Here is a 24856-nt window from a genome sequence, read left to right on the forward strand (position 1 = left end):
GTTAGCCATTATTTCATTTATAGTTCTCAGAAAGTCACGGCCTTTGAAATTGTAACTCAACTTTCTTAATTGTAAAGTGAAAGGAAGAATTACTACCCCTTCCCTACCGCCAAAGCACACTGTGAGATTACAAAAACATAAACAAAAGGCATTAGGAGGAACTCAGAAGACAGGATCCATTGAGATTAAGAATTTGTCCAGTTTACAACTCTCCCATGACATCTGTCTTAATCAGGGCCATCCACTGCTCTCTCCAAGGTTAGCAGTTCTTGCCTAATAGCTCTGAAATCACGACTTCACCAGGACTTCACCCCCAGCACTGAGAAAACAGATTACCTGGGAGAGCAAACTAGGGTTGAGAAAGACTGCTTGAGCACAAAAGTGGCAGCACTCTAGAAATTCATAGAAAGAATGGAGAATCAATCCTTCTATAAAATACCCCAGTGATATATCCAATTTCCAGTGATAAATACGATCTTACCTCCTGAAACATGAAACTTGATTGTTATTAAGCTACCTCCTCCTTCTCTACACTTCTAACAACAATGTGTCTCTACAATATTCCAAATTCAGTCTTCAAAAGCCCCCAAATCTGTAATCTTATAATTCCTCTCTAGGGAACTTCTATGAACCACTATTCTTAACTCTGGCTGCACGAAGAAACACGTATGGAGCTTTGTAAAGAATAAAAATGTTGAGCTCATCCAAGACCCACTGAATTAGGAACTTCCTAAAGTGAGATTTGAGTGTCTATATTTTTGAAAAGCTCCACAGATTATTCTGCTGCAAAGCCAGAGCTTGAGACCCACTATGCCATTTGCTCCTGATCTCCTCGCATGAGAATAACAATATTCTATTCAAGGGTAAAGGCAATCCAGCATAAGGTTAAGGGCTCAAGCAGGGAGTGTCAGGCAGACTTGGCTCTCAATGTCAGCACTGTCACATACGTTAGGCAAGTCTCTGTTTCCTCAGCTTTAAATGGGAAATACTAAAAGTACTTAACCTCAAAGACTTGGATTTAAGACTAAATTGTATGAAAATCACTTAACACATCTGGCAAATAGTAAGTGCTCAATAAATTATCTTGCTAACCTTCCAAAGGGTAAATTATTTCCAAACTATAATCTTTAAAAAAAAGTCTGTACTATTTTATTAATGAAAAACCTACAAGTCCTGCCATCTCCTGTTTTGCTTGTTCTCCTAAACCAAAATAAGGGGAAAATATACCTGAGCAGGCCTGACCTCAGATCATGGAAGCAGAATAACTCAGCTAGTTAGAGCTTTTATTTGGTTGATTTTATAAATTAGGCCAAGTTCTTGGTTTCTGCCTGCAATTGTTTAACTGCTACATTCTGTATGTTCTTGTGCTGGATGTCTCAAAAATATGTCTCTGGTCAAAAGGAACAGAAATCAGACCAATACAAATCCAGCACAGGAAAGCAAGATGTGCAGGAAGCATCATTTTCAGATTCCTTTAGCCAAGGCACGACACTACGTGCAACTTGTAAATCATTGTGCTAGGTGCTGTGGCAAATATAAAGATGCATATGAAGACGTTTCTGACCTTTCAAGTAATCACTTTATGAATTTAAATAACATATTTTAGAAGTTGCCACAAGTTAGTCATGCCACAGGCCAAATCAAGGATGGTGAGGAAAAGGAAAGACGGTCAGGATGCCCACTTTTTCCTCCTCCTCCTCTCCAGAGCTAGACTATGAACTAAATTGTGCCCACGGACCACAGTGGCGTTGTCCTGACTCTGCTGAAGACATGATGACATCAGGGAATCCTATATCTGCCTCTGCTCTCAGCACAGGTAATGTGCCAGACCCATAAATTATCTCATTTAATTCTAACAACTCTATGAGACAGGTCCTATTGTTACCCCTGTTTTACAGATGGGGGAAGTAAGGCTTAGAGAAGTGGAGTCACACAGCCAGTGTGACTTACTATGAGCTGGGACTTTGACTCAGGCTGTCAAAACCTTGAACCTGAGCTCTTTAAATATTACATGATGCTTACTCCTGATTCTGGAGGTCAGAGAGGTCATCTAAAGGGCATAGCCTCATGCCCACATCAAAATCATATGGTCAAGAAGTCAGGAGAGTAGTTATCTCTGGGGGGTGATAGCCAGAGGGTGAGTAGTGATTGGAAGGAAGCAAGGAGGGGGTGTTGGAGGAAGGGGGAACTGGTGGAGGGGAGTAGTAATATTCCATTTCTTGATCTAGGTCCAGGTTACAGAGTTTCTTGATGTGTGTTTGTGAAAACTTCAGTTTGTGAAAATTTACGATATAAATAAAAGTACAAAATAAGTGCACTTTTCTGTATGTATATTTTATTTTAATAAAGTTATAATACACAAAGTATAAAAGTGCTCTTTGATTCTTTTCTATGCCAGCTCCTAGCTGTGTTGACACAGGAAGTGTAAGTCTTAATAACCTCATGGAAAACTTTACCCTTCATTGACACAGGTTTACTGAGGATTTGACTTACCTAATTTCAGTATCTTGCTCCTCTTTTAACAGAAGCCTAGCCAAGGAATTTCACTGAATAAAAGTTAATTGCATTGTACCTGAGGTAGTAAATGCATACAGTCAGCTCATTATTCTAATCAATCTCATATTTTATTCTCTCTTCATGTATGTAAACAGATGTTACAAATGTTGCAGATTGGAGCTCTGATTTGGAGGTAAAAAATAATTAGCATAGCTGGAGTTAAAACAGTGGTTCTGAACCCTTGATTCACATTAGAATAATCCTGGGAGCATTTAAAAAATACTAATACCTGGGTCCCACTCACAGAGATCCTGGTTTAACTGGACTGAGGTGAGACCCTGTTATTAAATTATTTTAAAAGGTCACCAGGTGATTCTAACGTGCAGCCATGATGAGAGCCACTGAGTTAAATTATAAAGCTAATTTTTAAAGTAGACTTTGTACCCAAGATTACTACAAACCTCATTTCTCTTCAACTAAATCACTTAAGAGGGTAAGACTTTAAAAAAAGAAAAGTTGAAAACTGTTTCTCATTTGTTATTCTAGGATAAAATAGTCGAGCTATGCTTTATTCTGGAACAAAGTAACATAATTTTAACATCATAGGAGGCTTTCTACCAGTGTTATCATTTGGATCAGACTCCCTCCAAAGGAAAAAATAGGAATACTGTTCATGGTAAAACTATGTTTCTGCCACTAGCAACACTTTTAACCTCTTTTCCGACCAGGTGCCCTAATCAGCAATCTCTTTACTATGCAGCAGAGGTGAGGCAGAAACAATTCAAATCATCCTGAACTCTGGTTGGACAGCTGTTCGCTGTTGGCTAAATGGCCATTTGAAACTCGTAATAAAACCCACATCTCCTTAGCAACGAATTTTCCTTTTTAAATTCTTTTTACATTTGTGTTCATTGGCTAGTGAAATGGTGTCTCTGCAAGGGAGTCTGAAAAAAGAAATAAAAAACACAGTACAGAGAGCTGAAAGGGAGAGAGAGCTGAAAGGAAGAGGGTAAATACAAATCATCAGAAATGACCAGATGCATATGCTCGTTGGCCCACATACCATCGCCACCTTCCATCCAACCAGTTGGTTATCATTGTATCTGTAGGTTCACCCACAAGCATCTTGCTTGTGCTTACAATCTCTAGAGATTTACAAAAGTAGATTTCCTGACAATAGCGGTTCTCCCCTTCTAAGTGTAGTTTTACTTTCTAAGCCAACAAATCATTCATTGTTTTGATCATTCCATACACCATATTCTAAAACTTAAAACACACAAGAAAAACAGGATGCTTCCAAAGAATCCTGAAGATTAAAGCTCCTTCTATCTTCAATCCATAGGTTGGCGACTATTTTGAACCAGGGCTTATCTTAATGCTAATAACTTTTAAAAATTCTTAAATCCTTCGTCTTGAACTTAGTATTAGCCACGTCATACAGTCTCTCTCTCCCAAAGCCATTCTCCTACCCCACTACAAATGAAAACCCCCACTGAAGTTGCCATCTATTCTGAGACACCTGTCCTGCCCTATAAGAGAATGCAAACCTAAAGTTTAAAAATGTAAAGTATTCTAAACCAAATAGTTTTTACATTTTAGATTTTCCTTTCTTTTCATCTGCCTTCTCCACATTCAGTTCTAGAGGGTAGCTTTCCTTTTTTTTTCTTGTTTTAATAACAGAAGGCTAATAATACCTCTCCCTTTCACTGGGCTATTCAAACATAAAATCTGTTTTGATTGCACAGAGGGAAAATGCATTCCCTACAAGGATATAATATCCAAGCAAAGGAGCGAAATAGACCATAAAAATGATATGACCACCTATATCCATCCTTCTTCCTGCTTGGTAGGGTAGGGGTGGGGTCAGAAGAGGAGAGAAAGGAGAGAAAGAATTAAGTTGTATTCTTAGGAGACAAAGTAACACAACAAGCATTTTCCTGACCTACAGGCTAGGGAAGAAATAACCCTACAATGGTAATGAATCCAGTTGTTTCTAGCTGAACCGCACAATCACCATAATGGGAATCCCAGTTCAGGCAGAGCTCTTCCTCCTTTAAGGCAGGATAGCAGTAGGTATGGGGATGGGAAATTTGAAGAGAACCCTCAGGAGTCTCAGTAGCTGCTGCAGCCACGAGTAACGGAACCTGCTCTAGTCACTGCCTACATTCTTTCTTATCTGGAGCCAAAGTGAAACTCCTGCGCTAGGACCAGTGTCTTCTTCCTCTGTGACCTCTTCCAGTCACACGGTCACCCTGCTCTAGGGCAGGCAGTCCCTCTTCCCATTATGGAGACCTCCAACAACCCTGTGCATAGCAGAGGGAGCAAATAGCTTCTTCTGCTTCTACCCTTTATCTGGTTCCCTAGAGGCTGAGTGGGACTAGAGAAGGGGCAGAGGTCTCTCTACATTCCTCGCCTCTCTTCCGGGAAAGCCCCAGGAGATGTAAGGCAGCCAGCCCTCTTCCAGAGAGAGCCATCCCTTCTTTGCCTCCAGCCAAATTTCTTTCCACTCACCCACAGATTTCTTCTCTTCTCCCCATGTACTGCATTTCCATGAATATCCATAAAACTAATCTGTTGAAGAGTAGATTATACATTCTCCTAGAGTAATTTTAATTTCAGCTTTATTGGGGTAAAACTGACAAGTAAAATTGTAAGATATTTAAAGTGTACATCATGGCGATTTGATATATGAATACATTGTGAAATGATTCCCCCAACTGGTTAACTAACACGTCAGTCACCTCATATGTTTATCTTTTTTTTTTTTTTTGGTGAGAACATTTAAGTTCTGCTCTTTTAGCAATTTCAATTATAAAATACAATGTTAACTACAGTCGCCATGTTTTACATTAGAGCCTCAGACCTTATTTACCTTATAGCTGGATGTTTGCTCTTAGGGTAGATTTGATATTTTGGGCCTAACTCCCACCGCCTTGGGCCTGGTAATTTGTACATGAGAGTCAATCAATGCTTGGTGAATGAATGAGTGCGTGCATAAGTGAAGGAATCAATATAGCTAACCAAAGTTCACATTTCTGTTATTCCAAGGTTTATTGAAAAAGTTCTTTATCTTCTACTCTTCATTACGACAGTTAACTTCTATCTCAAATAGTTATCAAGATCCCGTACCGCTTCCTTTGAAAAAAAATTCGAAGTGGGCATTTCAGTCAGTTTGCTCTGCAAAAAATTTTGTTTTCAAGTTTAAGCCTTCAAATTGGGAAGGAGCTTTTCAATCTCCTTTGATGTTGGGGTGGGAATGGGAAGGTGAGAAAAGAAAAAAAAAAGTGTGGAAAACACTTCTTGAGCACACAAAACAGGAGGAAGATCCAGTACCTTTATAGGTAAAGCCAGCCAAATACATGTAACCACTTTTGCCTCTTGAAGAAGAAAAGACAACAAACCTGACTTAAATGAATGAAAGTTCTGGCAATAAAATCAAGCAATCCTGAGTAATCTGCAAATATATATACCCATCTAATTTTTTCTAAGAGAGAAAACTATTAAAACTAGAGTCTTTTCCCCACATGTCCAACTTCATAAAAATATTCTTTATGTGGACTGCCATGCACTGACCTCTGTAAGACAAAATCAGCCAAAACAATAAGCCAGTCCAAGTCTAGAAGACTCCACTGCAGACTGAACAGGATAAATCTTGTAAGGCACTATATATAAGGAGACTGGTACACATTCCATCACTGAACATGCTGCCTGCTGATAATGAGCTCACTGATGGCTGTCAGCTGAGATCTGATGTCATGCTGCCTGCCGATAATGAGCTCACTGATGGCTGTCAGCTGAGACCTGATGTCAGCGCTGCCCCTGATTATCACACAACGTTGGGCAAAGAATATAGCATTTCCACCCTCAGTCTGTCATCTGAAAAATGTTGATAATAAATGAGTGTTCATATGAATTCATCAGTTAATGTTTTCAAGTACTAGGGAAGTGAGCACCACTCCAGCTATTAGTGAGTCACAATAACTGACTTCATGCCATTTCAGACTCTTAGTCAATGCTGAATGAAGTGCAACCAGATAAATCAACATAACGGTTGAATGAGGTCTTAAAATAGTGATCACCTTCACTGTGCCATGAAGGTGAAGTAAAGACAGTTTAAAAGCAGGCAGTACTATGGTGATATACTTGAGAGGCACAGCTTCATTCAAGAGAGAGTTTCCATTGATGAAACTTCAGCGATATTTATAGAATACCTACTATGCACAATAAGCATTCTGGAATAGACAGAACTCAGATTTTATCATCAAGGTTTGTAGAACTTAGTTTTAGCCATGGCTAGCAAAGGCAGTTATCCTATTGGAAGCGATACGTAGTTAATTTAAGTCATTTTCTAACTTCAGCCTGATTCTGTGGGTAATTTGCAATAATTAAGCAACTCTGCTGGGGGTCAGATGAGATCAATACAATTTATAACACCTCATGAAATGTAGTGAGATAGTTCTGCATTTGAGATGATCTGGCTGACTCTCTAGTCTAGGATTTATAACATTTCTTTGGCTTAACATTATCAACAGCCAGGATATGTTAGGTCTTTGTATGTGGGGAATAAAGGTCCAGTGGCAGCACCAATACCAAGCAGTTGTCACAGGCAAAAGGCCATAAAAAAAAATGTGAAAAACCCACAAAAACAATCATATTCCTTAGTGAAGGAGACTCAAGGTTTCAGGGTGCAACATTTATCTACTTTGAGAGATATGCTTTGAATGGAGATTATTACGCATACAAATATACCATACTATTTATACATACACTCATTCCAAGTCACTTATTTGCCTTCCCAGGCTATTTGGCTGAGTGAGGCCAAATAGATAAAATAATAGGCATTATCTCAGATGCATTTAAGAGCCAAATTTACTCAAAAAGCTCTCACTTGAATCACCAAAGGCTGTATAAAGACAAATACCTACGTACATTGGAATCACTAAAGATTTCTGATTCTTCACGTTCACAGCAAAGTAACGCTGCGGATTCACTGTCTTCCAAATGAGAGCTCTGTAATACAAACAAGATCATTTCAGAGATCCAGATAACGGGGCCATACGCATAAGGGAAAAGGCCAGCAGAAATCACTGTGTCAGTGTTAGCCCACAGGTGAGAAGGTGCAATTCTGATTAGTAACGGCTGTTTTGAAGAGAATAAAGCCAACAAGGTGATTGGTTAGGAAAATTGAGGAATATTTGAGTAGCAGAAGCATTTTTCGTGGTTTCCAATTTGGGCAATGGGATGTCCTTTTTCTGTAAAGATGGTGCTACTAAACCTTCAGAGTATGTACTCTGCACTTTTTCCAGAATGGGGTAGGTTTGTGTTCACTTACCCTCATATTCAAAGGTCTATATTTGATGACTGTTTGGAGACAGGCTTTAGAATGTAACATAACACATGATTAAGGGATCTAACTACCAGCCTGGCCTCATTAGCCCTCTGCTAACAAATGTTTATAAGAAGAGCCAAGAAACATGCCCTACCCAAGTCCTACTGACAGATGCCAGAAAACAATTTAAAACATTTCTTCCACTCTCCAATCTCTTTTTCAAAATCTGTCTAGAAGACAGACAAGAAAAATGAGACAAAGGAGTGAAACATTGAGCTGGTAACACAAGAGTATTTTTCCCTTATGACTAACAGCAACACAAAAAAGAGAAGAGAAAAAGCTCCAACTCTGACCCATTAAGTTCCTTCAAATGTTTGCTGTTTGGGTAACAGCTGCTGGAAACTGAGTTATTCCTACATAGAGATATATAAACTTATGCCATCAAAACTTCACACTACCATATGATCCACCAAACCCACTTCTGGGTATAAATCCAAAGGAATTGAAATCAGGATCTCGAAGAGACATCTGCACTCCCATGTGCACTGCAGCATTATTCACAATAACCAAGATATGGAAACAACCCAAATGTCTATTGACAGACAGATGGGTAAAGAAAATGTGGTATATACCTACAATGGGATATTATTCAGCCTTAAAAAAAGGAGGAAATCCTGCCATATGTGACAACATGGATGAGCCTGGAGGACATTATGATCAGTGAAATATGCCAGTCACAGAAGGACAAATATGCATTATTCCACTTATTTGAGGTATCTAAAATAATCCAACTCACAGTAGCACAGAATAGAATGGTGGTTGCCAGGGGTTTGAGGGGAAGGAGGAAAAGGGGAGTTGTTTAAAGGGTATAAAGTTTCAGTTATGCAAATGATTACGTTTTAGAGATCTGCTGTACAACATGGGGCCTACTGTTAACAATACTGTGCGTTAAAATTTTTTGTTAAGAGGGTAGATCTCATGTTAAATGTTCTTACCGCAAAACAAACAACCACAACAAAACCCCTAAGGGGCACAAGGAAACTTTTGGAGGTAATAGATATGTTTATTTACCTTTATTTTAATGATGGTTTCATGGGTGTACGCATTTGTCCAAACTCATCAAACTGTATACATTAACTACGTCAAGTTTTTGTTTATCAATTACATCTCAATAAAGCTATTAAACAAAAAACTTCTCACTACCAGTGGCTGAAACTTAATCATATACAACTACTTTATGGTTAGCATGGTTGACTCATATTTTGTATTTTCAAAACTGAGACTGTGTTTCAACTCACAGAATACCTGCAGAGACTGAGTTTTAGAGTGCAAATAAACAAAGTAAAGTTCAGAGTTCCTACTTCTCCTAACTGCCTTCTCGTGGTTAACTTCCTTCTTACTTTTTTCCTACCCTGATCCTTTGCCTACTTTTGGTTTTTGTCCTTACAACCAGGTCTCATATTCCATTTCTCCTCCCTCTTCCTCTTTCAGAAAATAAACAGAAACAACTAAATATTTAAAATCATTTTTAGGTCCTGCAAATGCAAAGTCTCTTTATTCCTTACTCCCTTGCATTCTGGAGGAGGAAAAAATAAGAATATTTACACTCCTTTGTCTTTTCAAAAAGAAAAAAATCAGTCTGCAAAATACGTGAATACTTCTAATATTAGAAAAGCTAAAGGCTTAATAAATAACAAACAAAATACCTGAAGGAATAAGGTAGAGATCAAAGCTGCTTTCAGTTCTCCCAAATTCCCATATCACAACAAAATGATAACATAGATAATATTAAGCATATCAAAAATGGCTTGTCATTGTCAAGGTGTACATAAACTGAAAAAAGTACACATTAATTAATCCAAATTATACTAATTAAGATTTTTAAGTTTTCATTCTTGTATATACTTCAGCATGTTTACATGAGCTCTTTCAAAATGACATTTCAAGAAAGAGATTCTTTTATATAAAATGGAATATTACTCGGCCATAAAAAAGAATGAAATTCTGCCATTTGCAACAACATGGATAGACATGGAGTGTATTATGCTTAGTAAAATAAGTCAGACAGAGAAAGACAAATATGGTATGTAATCACTTATATGTGGAGTCTAAAAAATAAAACAAATGTATATAACAAAACAGAAACAGACTCACAGATATAGAAAACAAACTAGTAGATACCAGAGGAAGGGAAGGAGGAGGAGCAAGATAGGGGTATGGGATTAAGAGATACAAACTACTATGTATAAAGTAGATAAGCAACAAGGATATACTGTGCAACATAGGGAAATTATAGCCATTATTTTGTAATAACTTTAAAGGGAGTATAATCTATAAAAATACTGAATCACTATGCTGTACATCTGAAGCTAATATAATATTGTAAATCAACTATATTTCAATTAAAAAAAGAGGTCCTATAATGACACTTGCATTCCTAAAGTTATTTTAAGACTTTGCTGCATACTTATTAATTGAAATTCAATTCATTAAGATACAAGGTATCAATTTAAGTGTGCTGGTAGCATTAAAAATAATTGGTTCGTGGAACAAGTATTTACTTGCAACCAACGTATTTAATTCTAAATTAAATCCTAAGAATCCTAAAGGAAGACAATATTTCTATTTCTTTCCTCTGCTTTCTGAGGTACTTGGTAATTCCAATTCCTGAGTTGTTTCTGGGTTCTGCAGATTGAACTGTCTTGCTTATGACTATTCATAGAAGGAACTTTCACATACTGAGTTATGGGGAAGTCATTCTAGCTTGTACATGATTTAACTTGAATTTTATGCTAATTTTATAAGCCTTTTGTGGCCTATCAAACATACATTGTACATCTGCTTTAATCACTTAAAAAAAAGGTGCATTTACCAGAAGTAAGGAATGTCCATGTTAAAAATAAAGATTAAATGCCTCCCTTCCTGGGACGCCAATGCTGGTACTCCTTCGATGATAAAAATTCCTTCCCAGGTGCCAAGGCCATATTGATTTGCTGTGTACATGCTGATCTGGTTTTTTTTTTTAAACCTTGAAGAAATGTATCTCTGACTTGTCTGATGTTCTTTGTTCTGACAAGATATAAAACTGTGCTAAAAACCATGCTCCTCCAGAGCAGTTCTTCAGGGTTATCTGAGAGGCTGTCTCTTGGGCTATAGCCCTCAGTTTGGTTCGCATAAAACTCTTTTTTATTCCTATTACAGACTGTTTATTGATTATTTTTGTTGACATTATAAAGGATTTATTCTGAGAATGAATGCTTAGGAACTCTATTAATATAATTTAGCATGTAATTAAGAAAAAAATAAATGATTATCTAATAGATAGTAAAAGATACTGATAAAATTAACAGTCATTTTTAGTTTCAAACATTTTTAGTAAGCTAGGAACAAAAGATGTTTCCTTAAACTCACTCCCTAGGTGAGTTTAGTTTATATCTAGTACTTCTCAGGTTGGTAGGCCCTTGCCTCAACCTGGTCTTGCCTGAATTTCATGTTGTACAAAATCCTCCAGTGTTTCTTCTAACATGAGGACAGTGATCATGCCTAGTTTGTAGTGCAGATATCAATTCTTTTCCCTTCTTTCTCTTCCTTTTTTTTCCCTCCCTCCTTCCTTCCTTCCTTTTTATTATTGTTATTTATTTATTTATTTTTAAACCCATTTGCTTATTTATTTATTTTTGGCTGTGTTGGGTCTTCCTTTCTGTGCGAGGGCTTTCTCTAGTTGCGGCGAGCGGGGGCCACTCTTCATCGCGGTGCGCGGGCCTCTCACTATCGCGGCCTCTCTTGTTTCGGAGCACAGGCTCCAGACGCGCAGGCTCACGTCTGCCAGTTGTTGTGGCTCACGGGCCCAGTTGCTCCACGGCATGTGGGATCTTCCCAGACCAGGGCTCGAACCCGTGGTCCCTGCATTAGCAGGCAGATTCTCAACCACTGCGCCACCAGGGAAGCCCCTTCCTTCCTTTTTAAATAACCCTTTGACCATTTTTAGTAGGAATTTTTAAGACAATAAAGTCAAACTAATATTCTTGCACTGGAAGTACCAAGCCCAAATCTTAACTAAACTAAATTGAGTTCATATCCTGGTTCTGCCACTTACTAGTCATGTGGTGTTGAACACATTACTTAATCTCTCTGAGCTCAATTTCCTCATCCATAAAAATGGGCACAACAATAGCATCTATCTAATAGGGTCACTGGAAAAATTGTATGAGAGATAATCTAAGAAAAACACTTAGCATAACTTAGCTACTCATGTTGGTAATACTATAATAGTAATATTACTATAATAATAATCTCCTCCCTAAATGTAAAAGACTTACACATTTGGGCTAAATTCTCTTTCAAAGAAAATTTTGCCATCTAGGGAAATTTTGCTTCTATAATAGAAAATTATAAGTGTTTCACTTCTAAATCTAGACAATTTTGTATTCCCTACATAACCCTAAAGTATTGAGCTCACAATGAGTTATTCATTACCATTTATTGTATCCCTACTGTGTACTAAGCACTTCACTTGGTCCTGGATTAGCTATAGTAAAACTCCAAACAAAAAGGGAAAGATAACTGAACAGGTTCCAAAAAGACTTTTTAGTTTTTATGGAGATGCAAAAACCACAAAGATAAGAATATGGCTCTGTGGAAATATGCCCCTTTGGTCAAGTATCATTTGGAGAAAAACAGGGGCTAAGATTGTTGGTTAGGAAAACACATCCGTATATAACAAGAAGTTTCAATCCAGAACAGCTTCTGAGCAACAATTATAGTAATAAAATGTTGCAATCTTTATATGGAACTTATGACGTAAAGCCTCATGTACTACGGAGGATGTTTTGAAGAGTGTTAAAATCTAACTTGTGCAGTTACCTAACAATCTGCAAGCAGAAGTCTTAAAAAATAATCCCAAAAGAGTCAAAACCTATTCCTACTGTTGTCTCTTTTATTCTATTTTTGTTACAGGTTATGTGATTTGAAGAAGTAGAAAACATTAACTATTATTACATTTCTATCTTTCCTTTTTTCCTGCATCTTTTCTCCCCCCAACTCTTTTAGGGGTTCTAATTAAGTGAAGAGATCGCAGTTGTTCCTTCTTTTCTCTTTTTTTTGGCTGCGTTGGGTCTTCGTTGCTGCGCGAGGGCTTTCTCTAGTTGTGGAGAGCAGGGGCTACTCTTCATTGTGGTGCACGGGCTTCTCATTGCGGTGCCTTCTCTTGTTGCGGAGCATGGGCTCTAGGCGCACAGGTTTCAGTAGTTGCAGCACGTGGGCTCAGTAGTTGTGGCTCATGGGCTCTAGAGTGCAGGCTCAGTAGTTGCAGCACGGCTTAGTTGCTCCGCAGCATGTGGGATCTTCCCGGACCAGGGCTCAAACCCATGTCCCCTGCATCGGCAGGCGGATTCTTAACCACTGCGCCACCAGGGAAGTCCCTGCAGTTGTTCTTAAAGAACTAGAGACTCTGAAAATATACTTTGGACATCAAACAATAAAATACGTGTGTACCCTAAAGTCTGATGACCACTTTGGGACTAAGAGCTTTTAACCTTTAAAGGTCAAGACAAGAAGTAGGTCTTATTTATCCTGACACTTACGTGTAACTGGATTGAACAAAGCAACTTCATAGCCTAAGGATGACCCAGCTGAGAAAACTCTCTCTGCAGTCCCTAACCCCAAGTTACACATTTAAAACCATTCTTTCTTTTCTTTCTTTTTAAAAAATTACATTCCCATGACTTATCTATTTTAGAAGTTTGCACCTTTTGACTCCCTCACCCATTCTGCCCACTCTCTGCCTCCGGCAACTACCAACCTGTTGTCTGTATCTGCGAACTTAGTAAAAAACATTATTTCAATATGTACGTGGTAAACAAGATTCAGAAGGTGTCAGAGAGTATTTATTTTCCTCCCATCACTGTCCCCCACACCTCCTAGTTCTCTACAACCCCATTCCCAGAAGTAGTCACTATGCTAGTTTCTTGGGATATCTTTTCAGAGATATACTGTACACATACAAGCATTACATGTGTATATATCCTTTCTCTAAAATATACAATGGAAACACACTGCACCTATTTTTCTGTTGCTGCCTTTTTAACGAATCTTTGTTTAAAATTTTTAAAATTGTGGTAAAATAACATAAAATTTACCATCTTAAACATTTTCAAGTGTAGAGTTCATTAGTGTTAAGCATATTCACGTTGTTGTTCAACCAATCTCTGGAACTTTTTCATCTTGCAAAACTAAAACACTACACCCATTAAAAAAAAATTCTTCATTTCCTTAGAAGAAGTAAAACTGTCACCGTTTGCAGATGACATGATACTATACATAGAGAATCCTAAAGATGCCACCAGAAAACTACTAGAGCTAATCAATGAATTTGGTAAAGTTGCAGGATACAAAATTAATGCACAGAAATCTCTTGCATTCCTATACACTAATGATGAAAAATCTGAAAGAGAAATTAAGGAAACACTCCCATTTACCATTACAACAAAAAGAATAAAATACCTAGGAATAAACCTACCTAGGGAGACAAAAGACCTATATGCAGAAAACTATAAGACACTGTTGAAAGAAATTAAAGATGATACCAACAGATGGAGAGATATACCATGTTCTTGGATTGGAAGAATCAATATTGTGAAAATGACTCTACTACCCAAAGCAATCTACAGATTCAATGCAATCCCTATCAAATTACCAATGGCATTTTTTACAGAACTAGAACAAAAAATCGTAAAATTTGTATGGAGACACAAAAGACCCCGAATAGCCAAAGCAGTCTTGAGGGAAAAAAACAGAGCTGGAGGAATCAGACGCCTTGACTTCAGACTATACTACAAAGCTACAGTAATCAAGACAATATGGTACTGGCACAAAAACAGAAACATAGATCAATGGAACAGGATAGAAAGCCCAGAGATAAACCCACGCACCTATGGTCAACTAATCGATGACAAAAGAGGCAAGGATATACAATGGAGAAAAGACAGTCTTCTCTTCAATAAGTGGTGCTGGGAAAACTGGACAGCTACATGTAAAAGAATGAAATTAGAACACTCACTAACACTATACACAAAAATAAACTCAAAATGGATTAGAGACCTAAATGTAACACCGGACACTATAAAAGTCTTAGAGGAAAACATAGGAAGAACACTCTTTGACATAAATCACAGCAAGATCTTTTTTGATGCACCTCCTAGAGTAATGGAAATGAAAACAAAAATAAACAAATGGTACCTAATGAAACTTCAAAGCTTTTGCAAAGCAAAGGAAACTACAAACAAGATAAAAAGACAACCCTCAGAATGGGAGAAAATATTTGCAAACGAATCAACGGACAAAGGATTAATCTCCAAAATATATAAACAGTTCATGCAGCTCAATATTAAAAACACAAACAACCCAATTAAAAAATGGGCAGAAGACTAAATAGACATTTCTCCAAAGAGGACATACAGATGGCCGAGAAGCACATGAAAAGCTGCTCAACATCACTAATTATTAGAGAAATGCAAATCAAAACTACAATGAGGTATCACCTCACACCAGTTAGAATGGGCATCATCAGAAAATCTACAAACAACAAATGCTGGAGAGGGTGTGGAGAAAAGGGAACCCTCTTGCACTGTTGGTGGGAATGTAAATTGATACAGCCACTATGGAGAACAGCATGGAGGTTCCTTAAAAAACTAAAAATAGAATTACCATATGACCCAGCAATCCCACTACTGGGCATATACCCTGAGAAAACCATAATTCAAAAAGACACATGCACCCCAATGTTCATTGCAGCACTATTTACAACAGCCAGGTCATGGAAGCAACCTAAATGCCCATTGACAGACAAATGGATAAAGAAGATGTGGTACATATATACAACGGAATATTACCCAGCCATAAAAAGGAACGAAACTGGGTCATTTGTAGAGACATGGATGAATCTAGAGACTGTCATACAGAGTGAAGTAAGTCAGAAAGAGAAAAACAAATATCGCATATTAACGCATATATGTGGAACCTAGAAAAACGGTACAGATGAGCCGGTTTGCAGGGCAGAAATTGAGACACAGATGTAGAGAACAAACGTATGGACACCAAGGGGGAAAGTGGCGGGGGCGGGTGGTGGTGGTGGGATGAGTTGGGAGACTGGGATTGACATGTATACACTGGTGTGTATAAAATGGATGACTAATAAGAACCTGCTGTATAAAAAAATAAAATTAAGTTAAAAAAATAAATAAAATTAAATTAAAAAAAAATTAACAACAACAACAAAATTCTTCATTTCTCCTTCATTAGCCCCTGGTAACCATTATTCTACTTTGTTTCTATGAGTTTGATGACTCTAGATGCCTCATATAAGTATATAAGTAGAATCATATAGTATTTGTCTTTTTGTGACTGGTTTATTTCACTTAGCATAATGTCCTCAATGGTCATACACGTTGTAGCATGTATCAGAATTTCCTTCCCATTTATTTATTTATTTATTTATGGCTATGTTGGGTCTTTGTTGCTGCGTGCAGGCTTTCTCTAGTTGCGGCAAGCAGGGGCTACTCTTTGTTGTGGCGCACAGGCTTCTCACTGTGGTGGCTTCTCTTGTTGCAGAGCACAGGCTCTAGGCACGTGGGCTTCTGTAGTTGCAGTGCGTGGGCTCAGTAGTTGTGGTGTGTGGGCTCTAGGGCACATGGGCTTCAGCAGTCGTGGCTCGTGGGCTCTAAAATGCAGGCTCAGTAGTTGTGGCACACGGGCTTAGTTGCTCCACGGCATGTGGGATCTTCCCGGACCAGGGATCAAACCCATGTCCCCTGCACTGGCAGGTGGATTCTTAACCACCGAGCCACCAGGGAAGTCCTTCCTTCCCTTTTAAGGCTGAATAATATTCCACTGTATGTATATACTGCATTTTGTTTATCCACTCATCCATCGATGGACATTTACTTCATGATTTTTGATCACTGCATGATATCCCATTGCATACATTTTCCACAATACAGTTCATCAGTCTCCTATTGGTAGATTCAGGTTACTTGTATTTGTTTTCTCATTTGCTATATCGAATTATCACAAACTCGATGGCTTAAACAACATAAATTTATTATCTTACAGTTCTGGAGGTCAGGAGTCCTAAAATCAAAGTGGTGGCAGACCCATGTTCCTTCTGGAGGCTCTAGCGGAGTATTATGGGTTGAACTGTGGTCCCCCCCAAACCCCAAATTTATATGTTTAAGTCCTAATCCCTAGTATCTCATAATGTGACTACATCTGGAGATGAGGTAATTAAATTAAAATGAAGTTATTAGGGTGGGACTTCATCCAGTACGACTGGTATCCTTATAAGAGAAGATCAGGACACAGATACACACAGAGGAAAGATCATGTGAAGACATAGGGAGAAGACAGACATCTACAAGCTAAGGAGAGAGGTCTCAGAAAAAAAATCAACCCTGCCAACACCTTGATCTCTGACTTCCAGCCTCCAGAACTGTGAGAAAATAAATTTCTGTTGTTTAGGCCACCAGTCTACAGTACTTGTTATGGCAGCCCTAGCAAACTAATACAGAGAGAATCCATTTCCTTGCCTCTTCCAGCATCTAGAGGCCACCTGAATTTCTTGGCTTGTGACCCCCTTCCTCCATCTTTAAAGTTAGCAAAAGTGGGTTGAGTCATTCTCTTATCAGTCTGACCTCTTCTCTGTCTCCGTCTTTGACTTTTAAAGATCCTTATAATGACACTGTCCCCTACTCAGATAATCCAGGATAATCTGCCCATTTTAAGGTCATCTGATTAACAACCTGAATTTCATCCAACCTTAATTTCCCCTTTACCATGTAACATAATATCTTCACAGGTTCACAGATGAGGACTCTATTGGGGGAGCCATTATTCTTCTGCCTACCACAGAATCTTCTTTTCTGCAAGTTTTACTGGGGAAAACAATTGTGTTTTAGAACCCAATATTCACACCAGTACAGTGGGAAGCACAAAATTAAGGGACCAAGCAACGCTAGAGCTATATATTTTACACTTAAAGAGGATCCTAAAAACTTAGTAGCAACAGCAGGATGTTTGAAATAGCTTTTTCCAGATGATGAATTGGATTTGATCCAACCACAGTATTTTACACAGGCCTCTTTATAATCAATGGTACAGATCTGCAAGATAACTGGTTAGTATTAAGGATATAATCTATGGCCAGTAATAATTAGACTGGGTCAACTTGACAGATTAAATCAGAACGAATTGGTGATTCCTTCTTCTAAGCATCCATAGTTCCCTGCACATATATTTTCTAATGCTTACCTCACACTGCCGTAATTATTTCGATATATATTGTTTCTCTCTCTAGATGGTGAGCTTCTCAAGTTGTATCTCTAGAGTCTGGCACAGAGTAAGCATTCAGTATATGTTCAATGAATGAGTAAGTGACAGCATTAGTTGTTACAATTCTTCCTTGTTGCCAATAACAATAACACAAATTAAGATGAGTTATAATCTTTGTGTATAGTTTTGGTTAAGAGACCAAGAGTCTTCACTACGCTAAACACATGATGTTTGTCCATTAATTAGTCATAGTAGCAACAGCTCCTATCGAAGAGCCAATTGTTACATGAGACACTGCCTGCCCTGGGCTCCAAGTCAACATGGAGGCTTTAAGCCAAAAGAGCATCTTCAATTTCTCAGAGCTACTTAGCAGCTTGGCTTGTCAGTGGCTGAGACTGTCCAGGTATTCATGCCACAGGACTCCCTGACTCTGGCTTGCAGTTAGTCCATTGCATCTGCAAAGGTACTGCTGCTCTCTACACTCTGTATGTAATTCACAACTCTTTTATGGTAAGCATCACAGGCTTGTTCCTCTACTCACTTCTCCTTTCAGAAGGAATATAATCTCTCAATCTAAATTTTAGCCATCCTTCAAAGCACCACTCAAATCCCAGAATTTCAGGAAGCTTCAAAATGATGACTTCAGCCTCACTGGCCTTGGCAGGGGTTAGCCATCAACAGCCTGCTTTCATATGGCCAGCAAGCTAAGAATGGTTTTCACACTTTTAAATGGTTGTTTTGTTTTGTTTTCTAAAGAAAAGGCAAAGAAGAATATGCAACACAGACCATTTAAGGCTGGCAGAGCCTAAAATATTTACTGTCAGGCTTTTTTTTTTTTTTTTTAATTTATTTATGGCTGTGTTGGGTCTTCGTTTCTGTGCGAGGGCTTTCTCTAGTTGTGGCAAGCGGGGGCCACTCTTCATCGCAGTGCGCGGGCCTCTCACTATCGCGGCCTCTCTTGTTGCAGAACACAGGCTCCAGACGCGCAGGCTCAGTAATTATGGCTCACGGGCCCAGTTGCTCCGCGGCATGTGGGATCTTCCCAGACCAGGGCTCGAACCTGTGTCCCCTGCATTGGCAGGCAGACTCTCAACCACTGCGCCACCAGGGAAGCCCCTGTCAGGCTTTTAACAGAAAAAGTTTGTCAATCCCTGGCCTAGAGCACACAATTCAACTCAGGCTAATGAGAATACTGCCTAGAACTGTCTCTAATCGTTGTACGGATCATAGTTTTATCTCCCTGCGGTTTTATTGAGATATAACTGACATATAACATTGTATTAGTTTAAGGTATACAACATAATGATTTGACGTATGGATATTTTATAGATTTAGAGGTTTTGCTTTTAATTCTTTGAATATTCACTTGTGATAGTATTTCAGATCCTAAACAAATGCCACATTACTTGTACCAGCAAATTCACACCCTCACACAGAGATAATCTGAAAATATTTTTTAAAAAGCGCACCAAATCCCATGATCTCCATGAGGTTTGGTTTCTTTTCTCTTCTCTTTTTCTGATATAACCATCTGTCCTACAAGGGCATGTTTCTGAAATAGGAGAAAAATTCCTATTTTGGAAGAAGCAGTGATTCTCAAAGTACGGTGCCCAGACCACCAGCCGCGGCCTCACTTATGAACTGGTTAGAAATGCAAATTCTTAGGCTCCATTCTAGATCTATCAAATTAGGAAATCTGGGGTTAGGGCCTAGAAATGTATTTTTAACAAGCCCTCCAAGTGATTCTGATGTACATTAAATATATTAACTATAAGTTAAAGTTTGAGAGCCACTGGACTAAAGTATTTGCATCTGTACATAGCACATATATCACTGCTTTAGAACCAGAATGATGGAATCGTATCACTCCAAAACTAACTCCTGATAGCAAAACCAACAAAAGGAAAGTAGTGAGTAATGAAAAGTGGCCAGTGAGATATAAAAGCAGTTATTCATATGCACAGGTTATTCAACTTACATAAAGGGGCACCACCTGTATTTAATGAATGCGTATATAAGGTAACTAAGCTAGGTACCATGATGGATTCTGAAAAGTAATCATCCACAGAAGTAAGAACAAATTAATAAACGAGTAATAAGTCCATAAACACAGAGAAAAGCAAAGAAGCTGGTGGTAGATGCTCAACCTTCGCTGAAAGCCCACAGAAAGAATGAGAGTAAAATAGCTGCTGCATGGACTTCCCTGGTGGCACAGTGGTTAAGAGTCCGCCTGCCAATGCAGGGGACACGGGTTCGAGCCCTGGTCCAGGAAGATCCCACATGCCCCAGAGCGACTAAGCCCGTGAGCCACAACTACTGAGCCTGAGCTCTAGAGCCCGCGAGCCATAACTACTGAGCCCACATGCCACAACTACTGAAGCCTGTGCGCCTAGAGCCCATGCTCCACAAGAGAAGCCCCCGCAATGAGAAGCCTGCGCACTGCAACGAAGAGTAGCCCCTGTTCGCCACAACTAGAGAAAGCCCATGCACAGCAACAAAGACCCAACACAGCCAAAAATAAATAAATAAATTAATTAATTAATTTTAAAAAATAGCTGCGGCAACTCAGAACTTCAAGATCTGGAATCTCAAGATACAAAAGAAAACAGAAAACTTTTGGATTTATGTCTCTAGTTGATAATTAAGTGGCTCAAAATTGATATGTAATCTACAGAGAGACGGGTTTGTCTCAATTTAGGCAAACCAAATATTCTATTATTTTCCATTTTCGGTTAGGCTTCTGCTATTAACTAGTTAGCTGCTTACTTCCCTCCTGTTCTGTGTAGGAGTTAAAAAAAAAAAAAACAATTCTGTCAACTTCATGAGCTGAGAGCAAGCTAGCAAAACAAGGAGATACAGAAAGCTTAACTATACATCTGCTGAAAGCATACAATTCTTGTTGACCCCATTTATTTGTAAATCATTCTACATATTGTCTTATGGCCTTTAACGCCTTAGAATTCTAATTCTTTATTTCCCGCCTCAGACCAATGTATGAGAGCTATCTGTGGTTTAAACACAACCATTAATCACCCCCAACTCCCCCCTCCCACACACACACAAACACAAACACCTTTAAAACTTTTTTGTGTAGCTTGATTTGGAACCTGGGCTATGAAAGTGAATTAGGTTTTAGAGATGCTAATGTGTATGCCGTGTAATATGACCACTGCATGCTTCTGTAGAGTGTGCAGAGAGGTGAAGCTCTTTATTCCTTTGGGGAACACAGGTTTGAAGAGCAAAGAGAAGGCTATTTTAGAGAAAGTAGGAGAATTCAGGAAACAAGAGGAATCTGAAGAAGACACTGAGTAAGAAAGGAGAGAAAAGCCTCCCTTGGACAATTGTCTGGGGATGTGTGCCAGGAAAGAAAGATTGCTGTTACTGAGATAGAATCATGAGACATTACCAAGTCAGGTTTCAGACGATTGTGAAAAGAACAGTTTTTTACTGAGAACCGAGGATTAGGCCTATTTTCCAGTAAGTAAAGAGCTTGATTCCTTCTGCAATAAATAAGAGAACTAAAAGATTTAGCTCTAGTCCTGGAGGAGGAATCTAGGCTGATCAGCAAGGAAGGCTAGAGATACCTAAAATTAAAAACTAACAGGCTGAACTGGGAGTAAAGTGAGTGATGGTTTTGTATTTGTAATTAATTTCCTATATAAATTCTGACCACAAGATCTCTTCACATGGCAGAAAGGTCATTTTTGCATTTCAATTGATAAACTGGACTATGATGAGAGAAGCTGCCCAGAAGGAGCTGAAAGGTTGTAAACCTCAGGTTATAATCTTTCAAAGAAATTCTCTCTGGAGAAATAGTTACACCAACAGTTCAAACTATCCAAGGGGAACCTCACTTGAATACCATTCCAGAGCTCTCCTTTCCTGATCCAAACGCTCAACATGCGCTAAAAAAAATCACATTCAGCTTTGGGTATGGCAGAGGTAGGGCCTGCCCCTCAAGATCCTTGAATTCATAAAGCTATTTAAAGGTGAGAGAAGCCCAATTACAAAATCTGTCCTAGTCTTTTTCTCCTTAGTCACCTATATTTCAGAGGCTGACACCATAGTGAGATTGCCAAGCTCCTTGGGGAAAACTCACGCAGGTCAGAGACAAAGTGATCACATAAAATTCAGTTTCCACCAGAGAATTCCGAGAAGGATCCCTATCAAATACTGGTCATGGGCCTGTGAAATCCTCCCCACTCCCCTCAGTGAGGAGAAAAAAAGACGGACTTTTCAGCCTCTCTCATCCTGCATCATAAAAAGTAATCTGGAAAAGTGGGACTTTGGACTTTGTGGAGGGCTAATAGCGCAGAGCTGACTACAAGTTGAGCAACGTAAGGAAACGAGCAAAGAGATGAGAGTGGAAGTGTCTCAAGAGATTCCAGACATAAAACAGCAATGCCCCAGAGTGAGAGGAGCAAGAGAACCTGGAGAGAAGAACCCATAAAAGAGGGCACTTCTCTAAGTTTAGTTTCCACTTTAGGAAAAGGATTTTAGAGATCAATTCAGAAATTGCTTCAAGGGCCAGAGATTCCAGGGCGATGGTCAATACCAAGGGGGTCTTATCTCCTAAACCACAATTGGAAGACATCATAAGAGCCATTGTGAGAAACTCCCAAAAGCTGAAGTGATCTATGGGCTCCAGCAACAAAGCAGTGTCTCCTACAACCAAGAATGCTGGTTGCCCCAAATCCAAGCCAACCATGCTTTAAAGAGGAGACTGCTGGCGAGTCAAAGCTCAAATTTGAGGTAGGGCTCCAGTACCAGTCACAGGGCTGTCCCCTTGCAGTGCTCCTTAATTCAGATGGGTTGGCTTCTAAGGTCTCAGAGTCCCATCTCCAGAGTATTTCCAATGGGGCCATGGCAGCTTTCCAGGTGCTGTGTGTCCTTATGGAGGCCAAAGGGAAACACCTTGGGTCCCTAAGCTTCAGGCCAAAGGGAAGAGCCAGGACAAGGATTTTGCACCAACTGACAGAAGCAAGGATACTAGACTAGAGACTCAAAGGAGGAGAATATCAAGGACGAATGCAGGATTGGAGAACTCACAAGGGAAGAGTTACCCTGCCTAGGCCAGGGCGTTAGAGACCCTTGTGAACAAGACCCACTGATAACTGCCACAGAAGGAAGTTCCTCTGAAAAGAAACTTGCAGAAAAGGATGACTTGTTTTTGAGAGTGGCTTTTTCTCAAGAACAGAGGCAAAGTGCAGGAAGATCCTGTGTAGAAATCAAAGTCCATGTCAATCTCTGCACAGAGCCCAGGGCCAGCTGAAACCAGAGCTCTTTACATGAGCAGCAGGGATAGATACTAAAGCACAGGAATTTATGATAGCCACTATCCTGATCCTAGAGAAAAACTGGAGCTTATGCATGGACTTCTTGTATGGGACATCAGTGAGCACAAGGAAGAACTCCAGACCCATGCAGGGACCCCGAGCAAAGCAAAGTGAAGAGTGCCATGTCTCACAGACATCAGTCAGGTTCTGACAGCCAGAGTTGTCTGAGCCTGGTCAGGATTGTCAGAAATAGGGATATTCCAGCAGAAAATCCCCTCCCAGGAGGATAACTTCTCTGAAGGAAAATGTTCATTCCACGTAGAGAAAGATCTTAGTTCTCATGTTAACATATCCTCTAAAGATGATGGTCTCTGTTTCTCATAACCAAGGAATTTCTTTCTAAATACACTAGTTTCTTCTAACTGGAGAAACAAAACAAAACAAACAAAAACCTAAGAAGCCTTAGACTTGGGAACTGTCCTAAGCCCATTTTGTTATTCTCACTATTCCCACTGTCTAGATGGAGAACAAATATTTGTATGAGAACACTGGTATTCTTGGTTGGTATTTAAATCACGTGCATCTTAGAAAATTATTGTTTAAAATACAATAATTTACTATCACCCCTTTGCCACAATAAAATAATTCCATTAGAAAGGGGACCAGCCCATCAGGAAATGCAATGGAAACTTACACCCTCCAGAAACTTTAAATCTGGACCATATTTTCTGTAAGTCCTCAAATCAATGTTAAGTAGCTCATGTGGATTTGTCAAAGGAAGGTGGTTAGAAAGATTCAAAGTAAAAAAGCACCCTGCTATAGTGTTACACTCCCATTGGGAGTTAAAAAACAAAAATCTCCACTACCAAAAACTCAACTTTTAGGTCCATTTTGAGTAGAAATCAGACTAAAAAATGTCACAGAATAAAACTTCCTCTGATTAAAAGTCTCTAATTTCAAATTTCTGAAGCAACATCCTTTCTTCTCTAATCCTCAAATAACTGCAAACTGAGATAAATAGATAGACCCCTCTCATGTTCTGAAGTTCTGAATTGTCTGCTTAAAAGATAAGAAACAGTTTTATATTTTGATAAAAAGGTCACTTGTGGTTAGGGTCTATAAAACTCCCTTCTCTGAGGACTGTTCATAATTTACATCCAGCCAAGTAATACCACTCAGGATACCCAGTTTCCTCAATTCCAAACAATCAATGAAGAAAGAAACTTTTTAATTTTCTTACTGAAACAGCTTTTCAGGTTTCTGTGTATGTTTTAGCATTAGAGTTTGAGTGACAAATTTCCTTAGCTAGTTATTTCCCACTTATTCCTAAATCTGTAATGGGTCTCATAATTTTGTGAACAAGTAGAGAAGCATTGTCATTTCCAGCACTTCAGAATCTTACAAAGGAAGTAAGCACTTGCTTTGAAATTTT

General features: G+C 38.9%; 1 protein-coding gene across 6 annotated transcripts in view; it reads right to left on the bottom strand.

Annotated features, from left to right (window-relative positions):
- The window catches only part of SSH2 (slingshot protein phosphatase 2), a 246683-nt gene that overhangs the window by 174872 nt on the left and 46955 nt on the right, over nucleotides 1–24856 (bottom strand). For 4 of the 6 annotated variants that reach the window (XM_059908622.1, XM_059908626.1, XM_059908620.1 and 1 more), the window contains one exon: nucleotides 7426–7506. The exons of the other annotated variants lie outside the window; for them this stretch is intronic. In XM_059908622.1, coding sequence (XP_059764605.1) covers nucleotides 7426–7506 — 81 coding nt within the window. The remainder of the gene's footprint in view (nucleotides 1–7425; nucleotides 7507–24856) is intronic. 6 annotated transcript variants of the gene reach the window in all.

The sequence above is a fragment of the Balaenoptera ricei genome, chromosome 20, assembly GCF_028023285.1.
Source record: "Balaenoptera ricei isolate mBalRic1 chromosome 20, mBalRic1.hap2, whole genome shotgun sequence".
Taxonomy (NCBI): domain Eukaryota; kingdom Metazoa; phylum Chordata; class Mammalia; order Artiodactyla; family Balaenopteridae; genus Balaenoptera; species Balaenoptera ricei.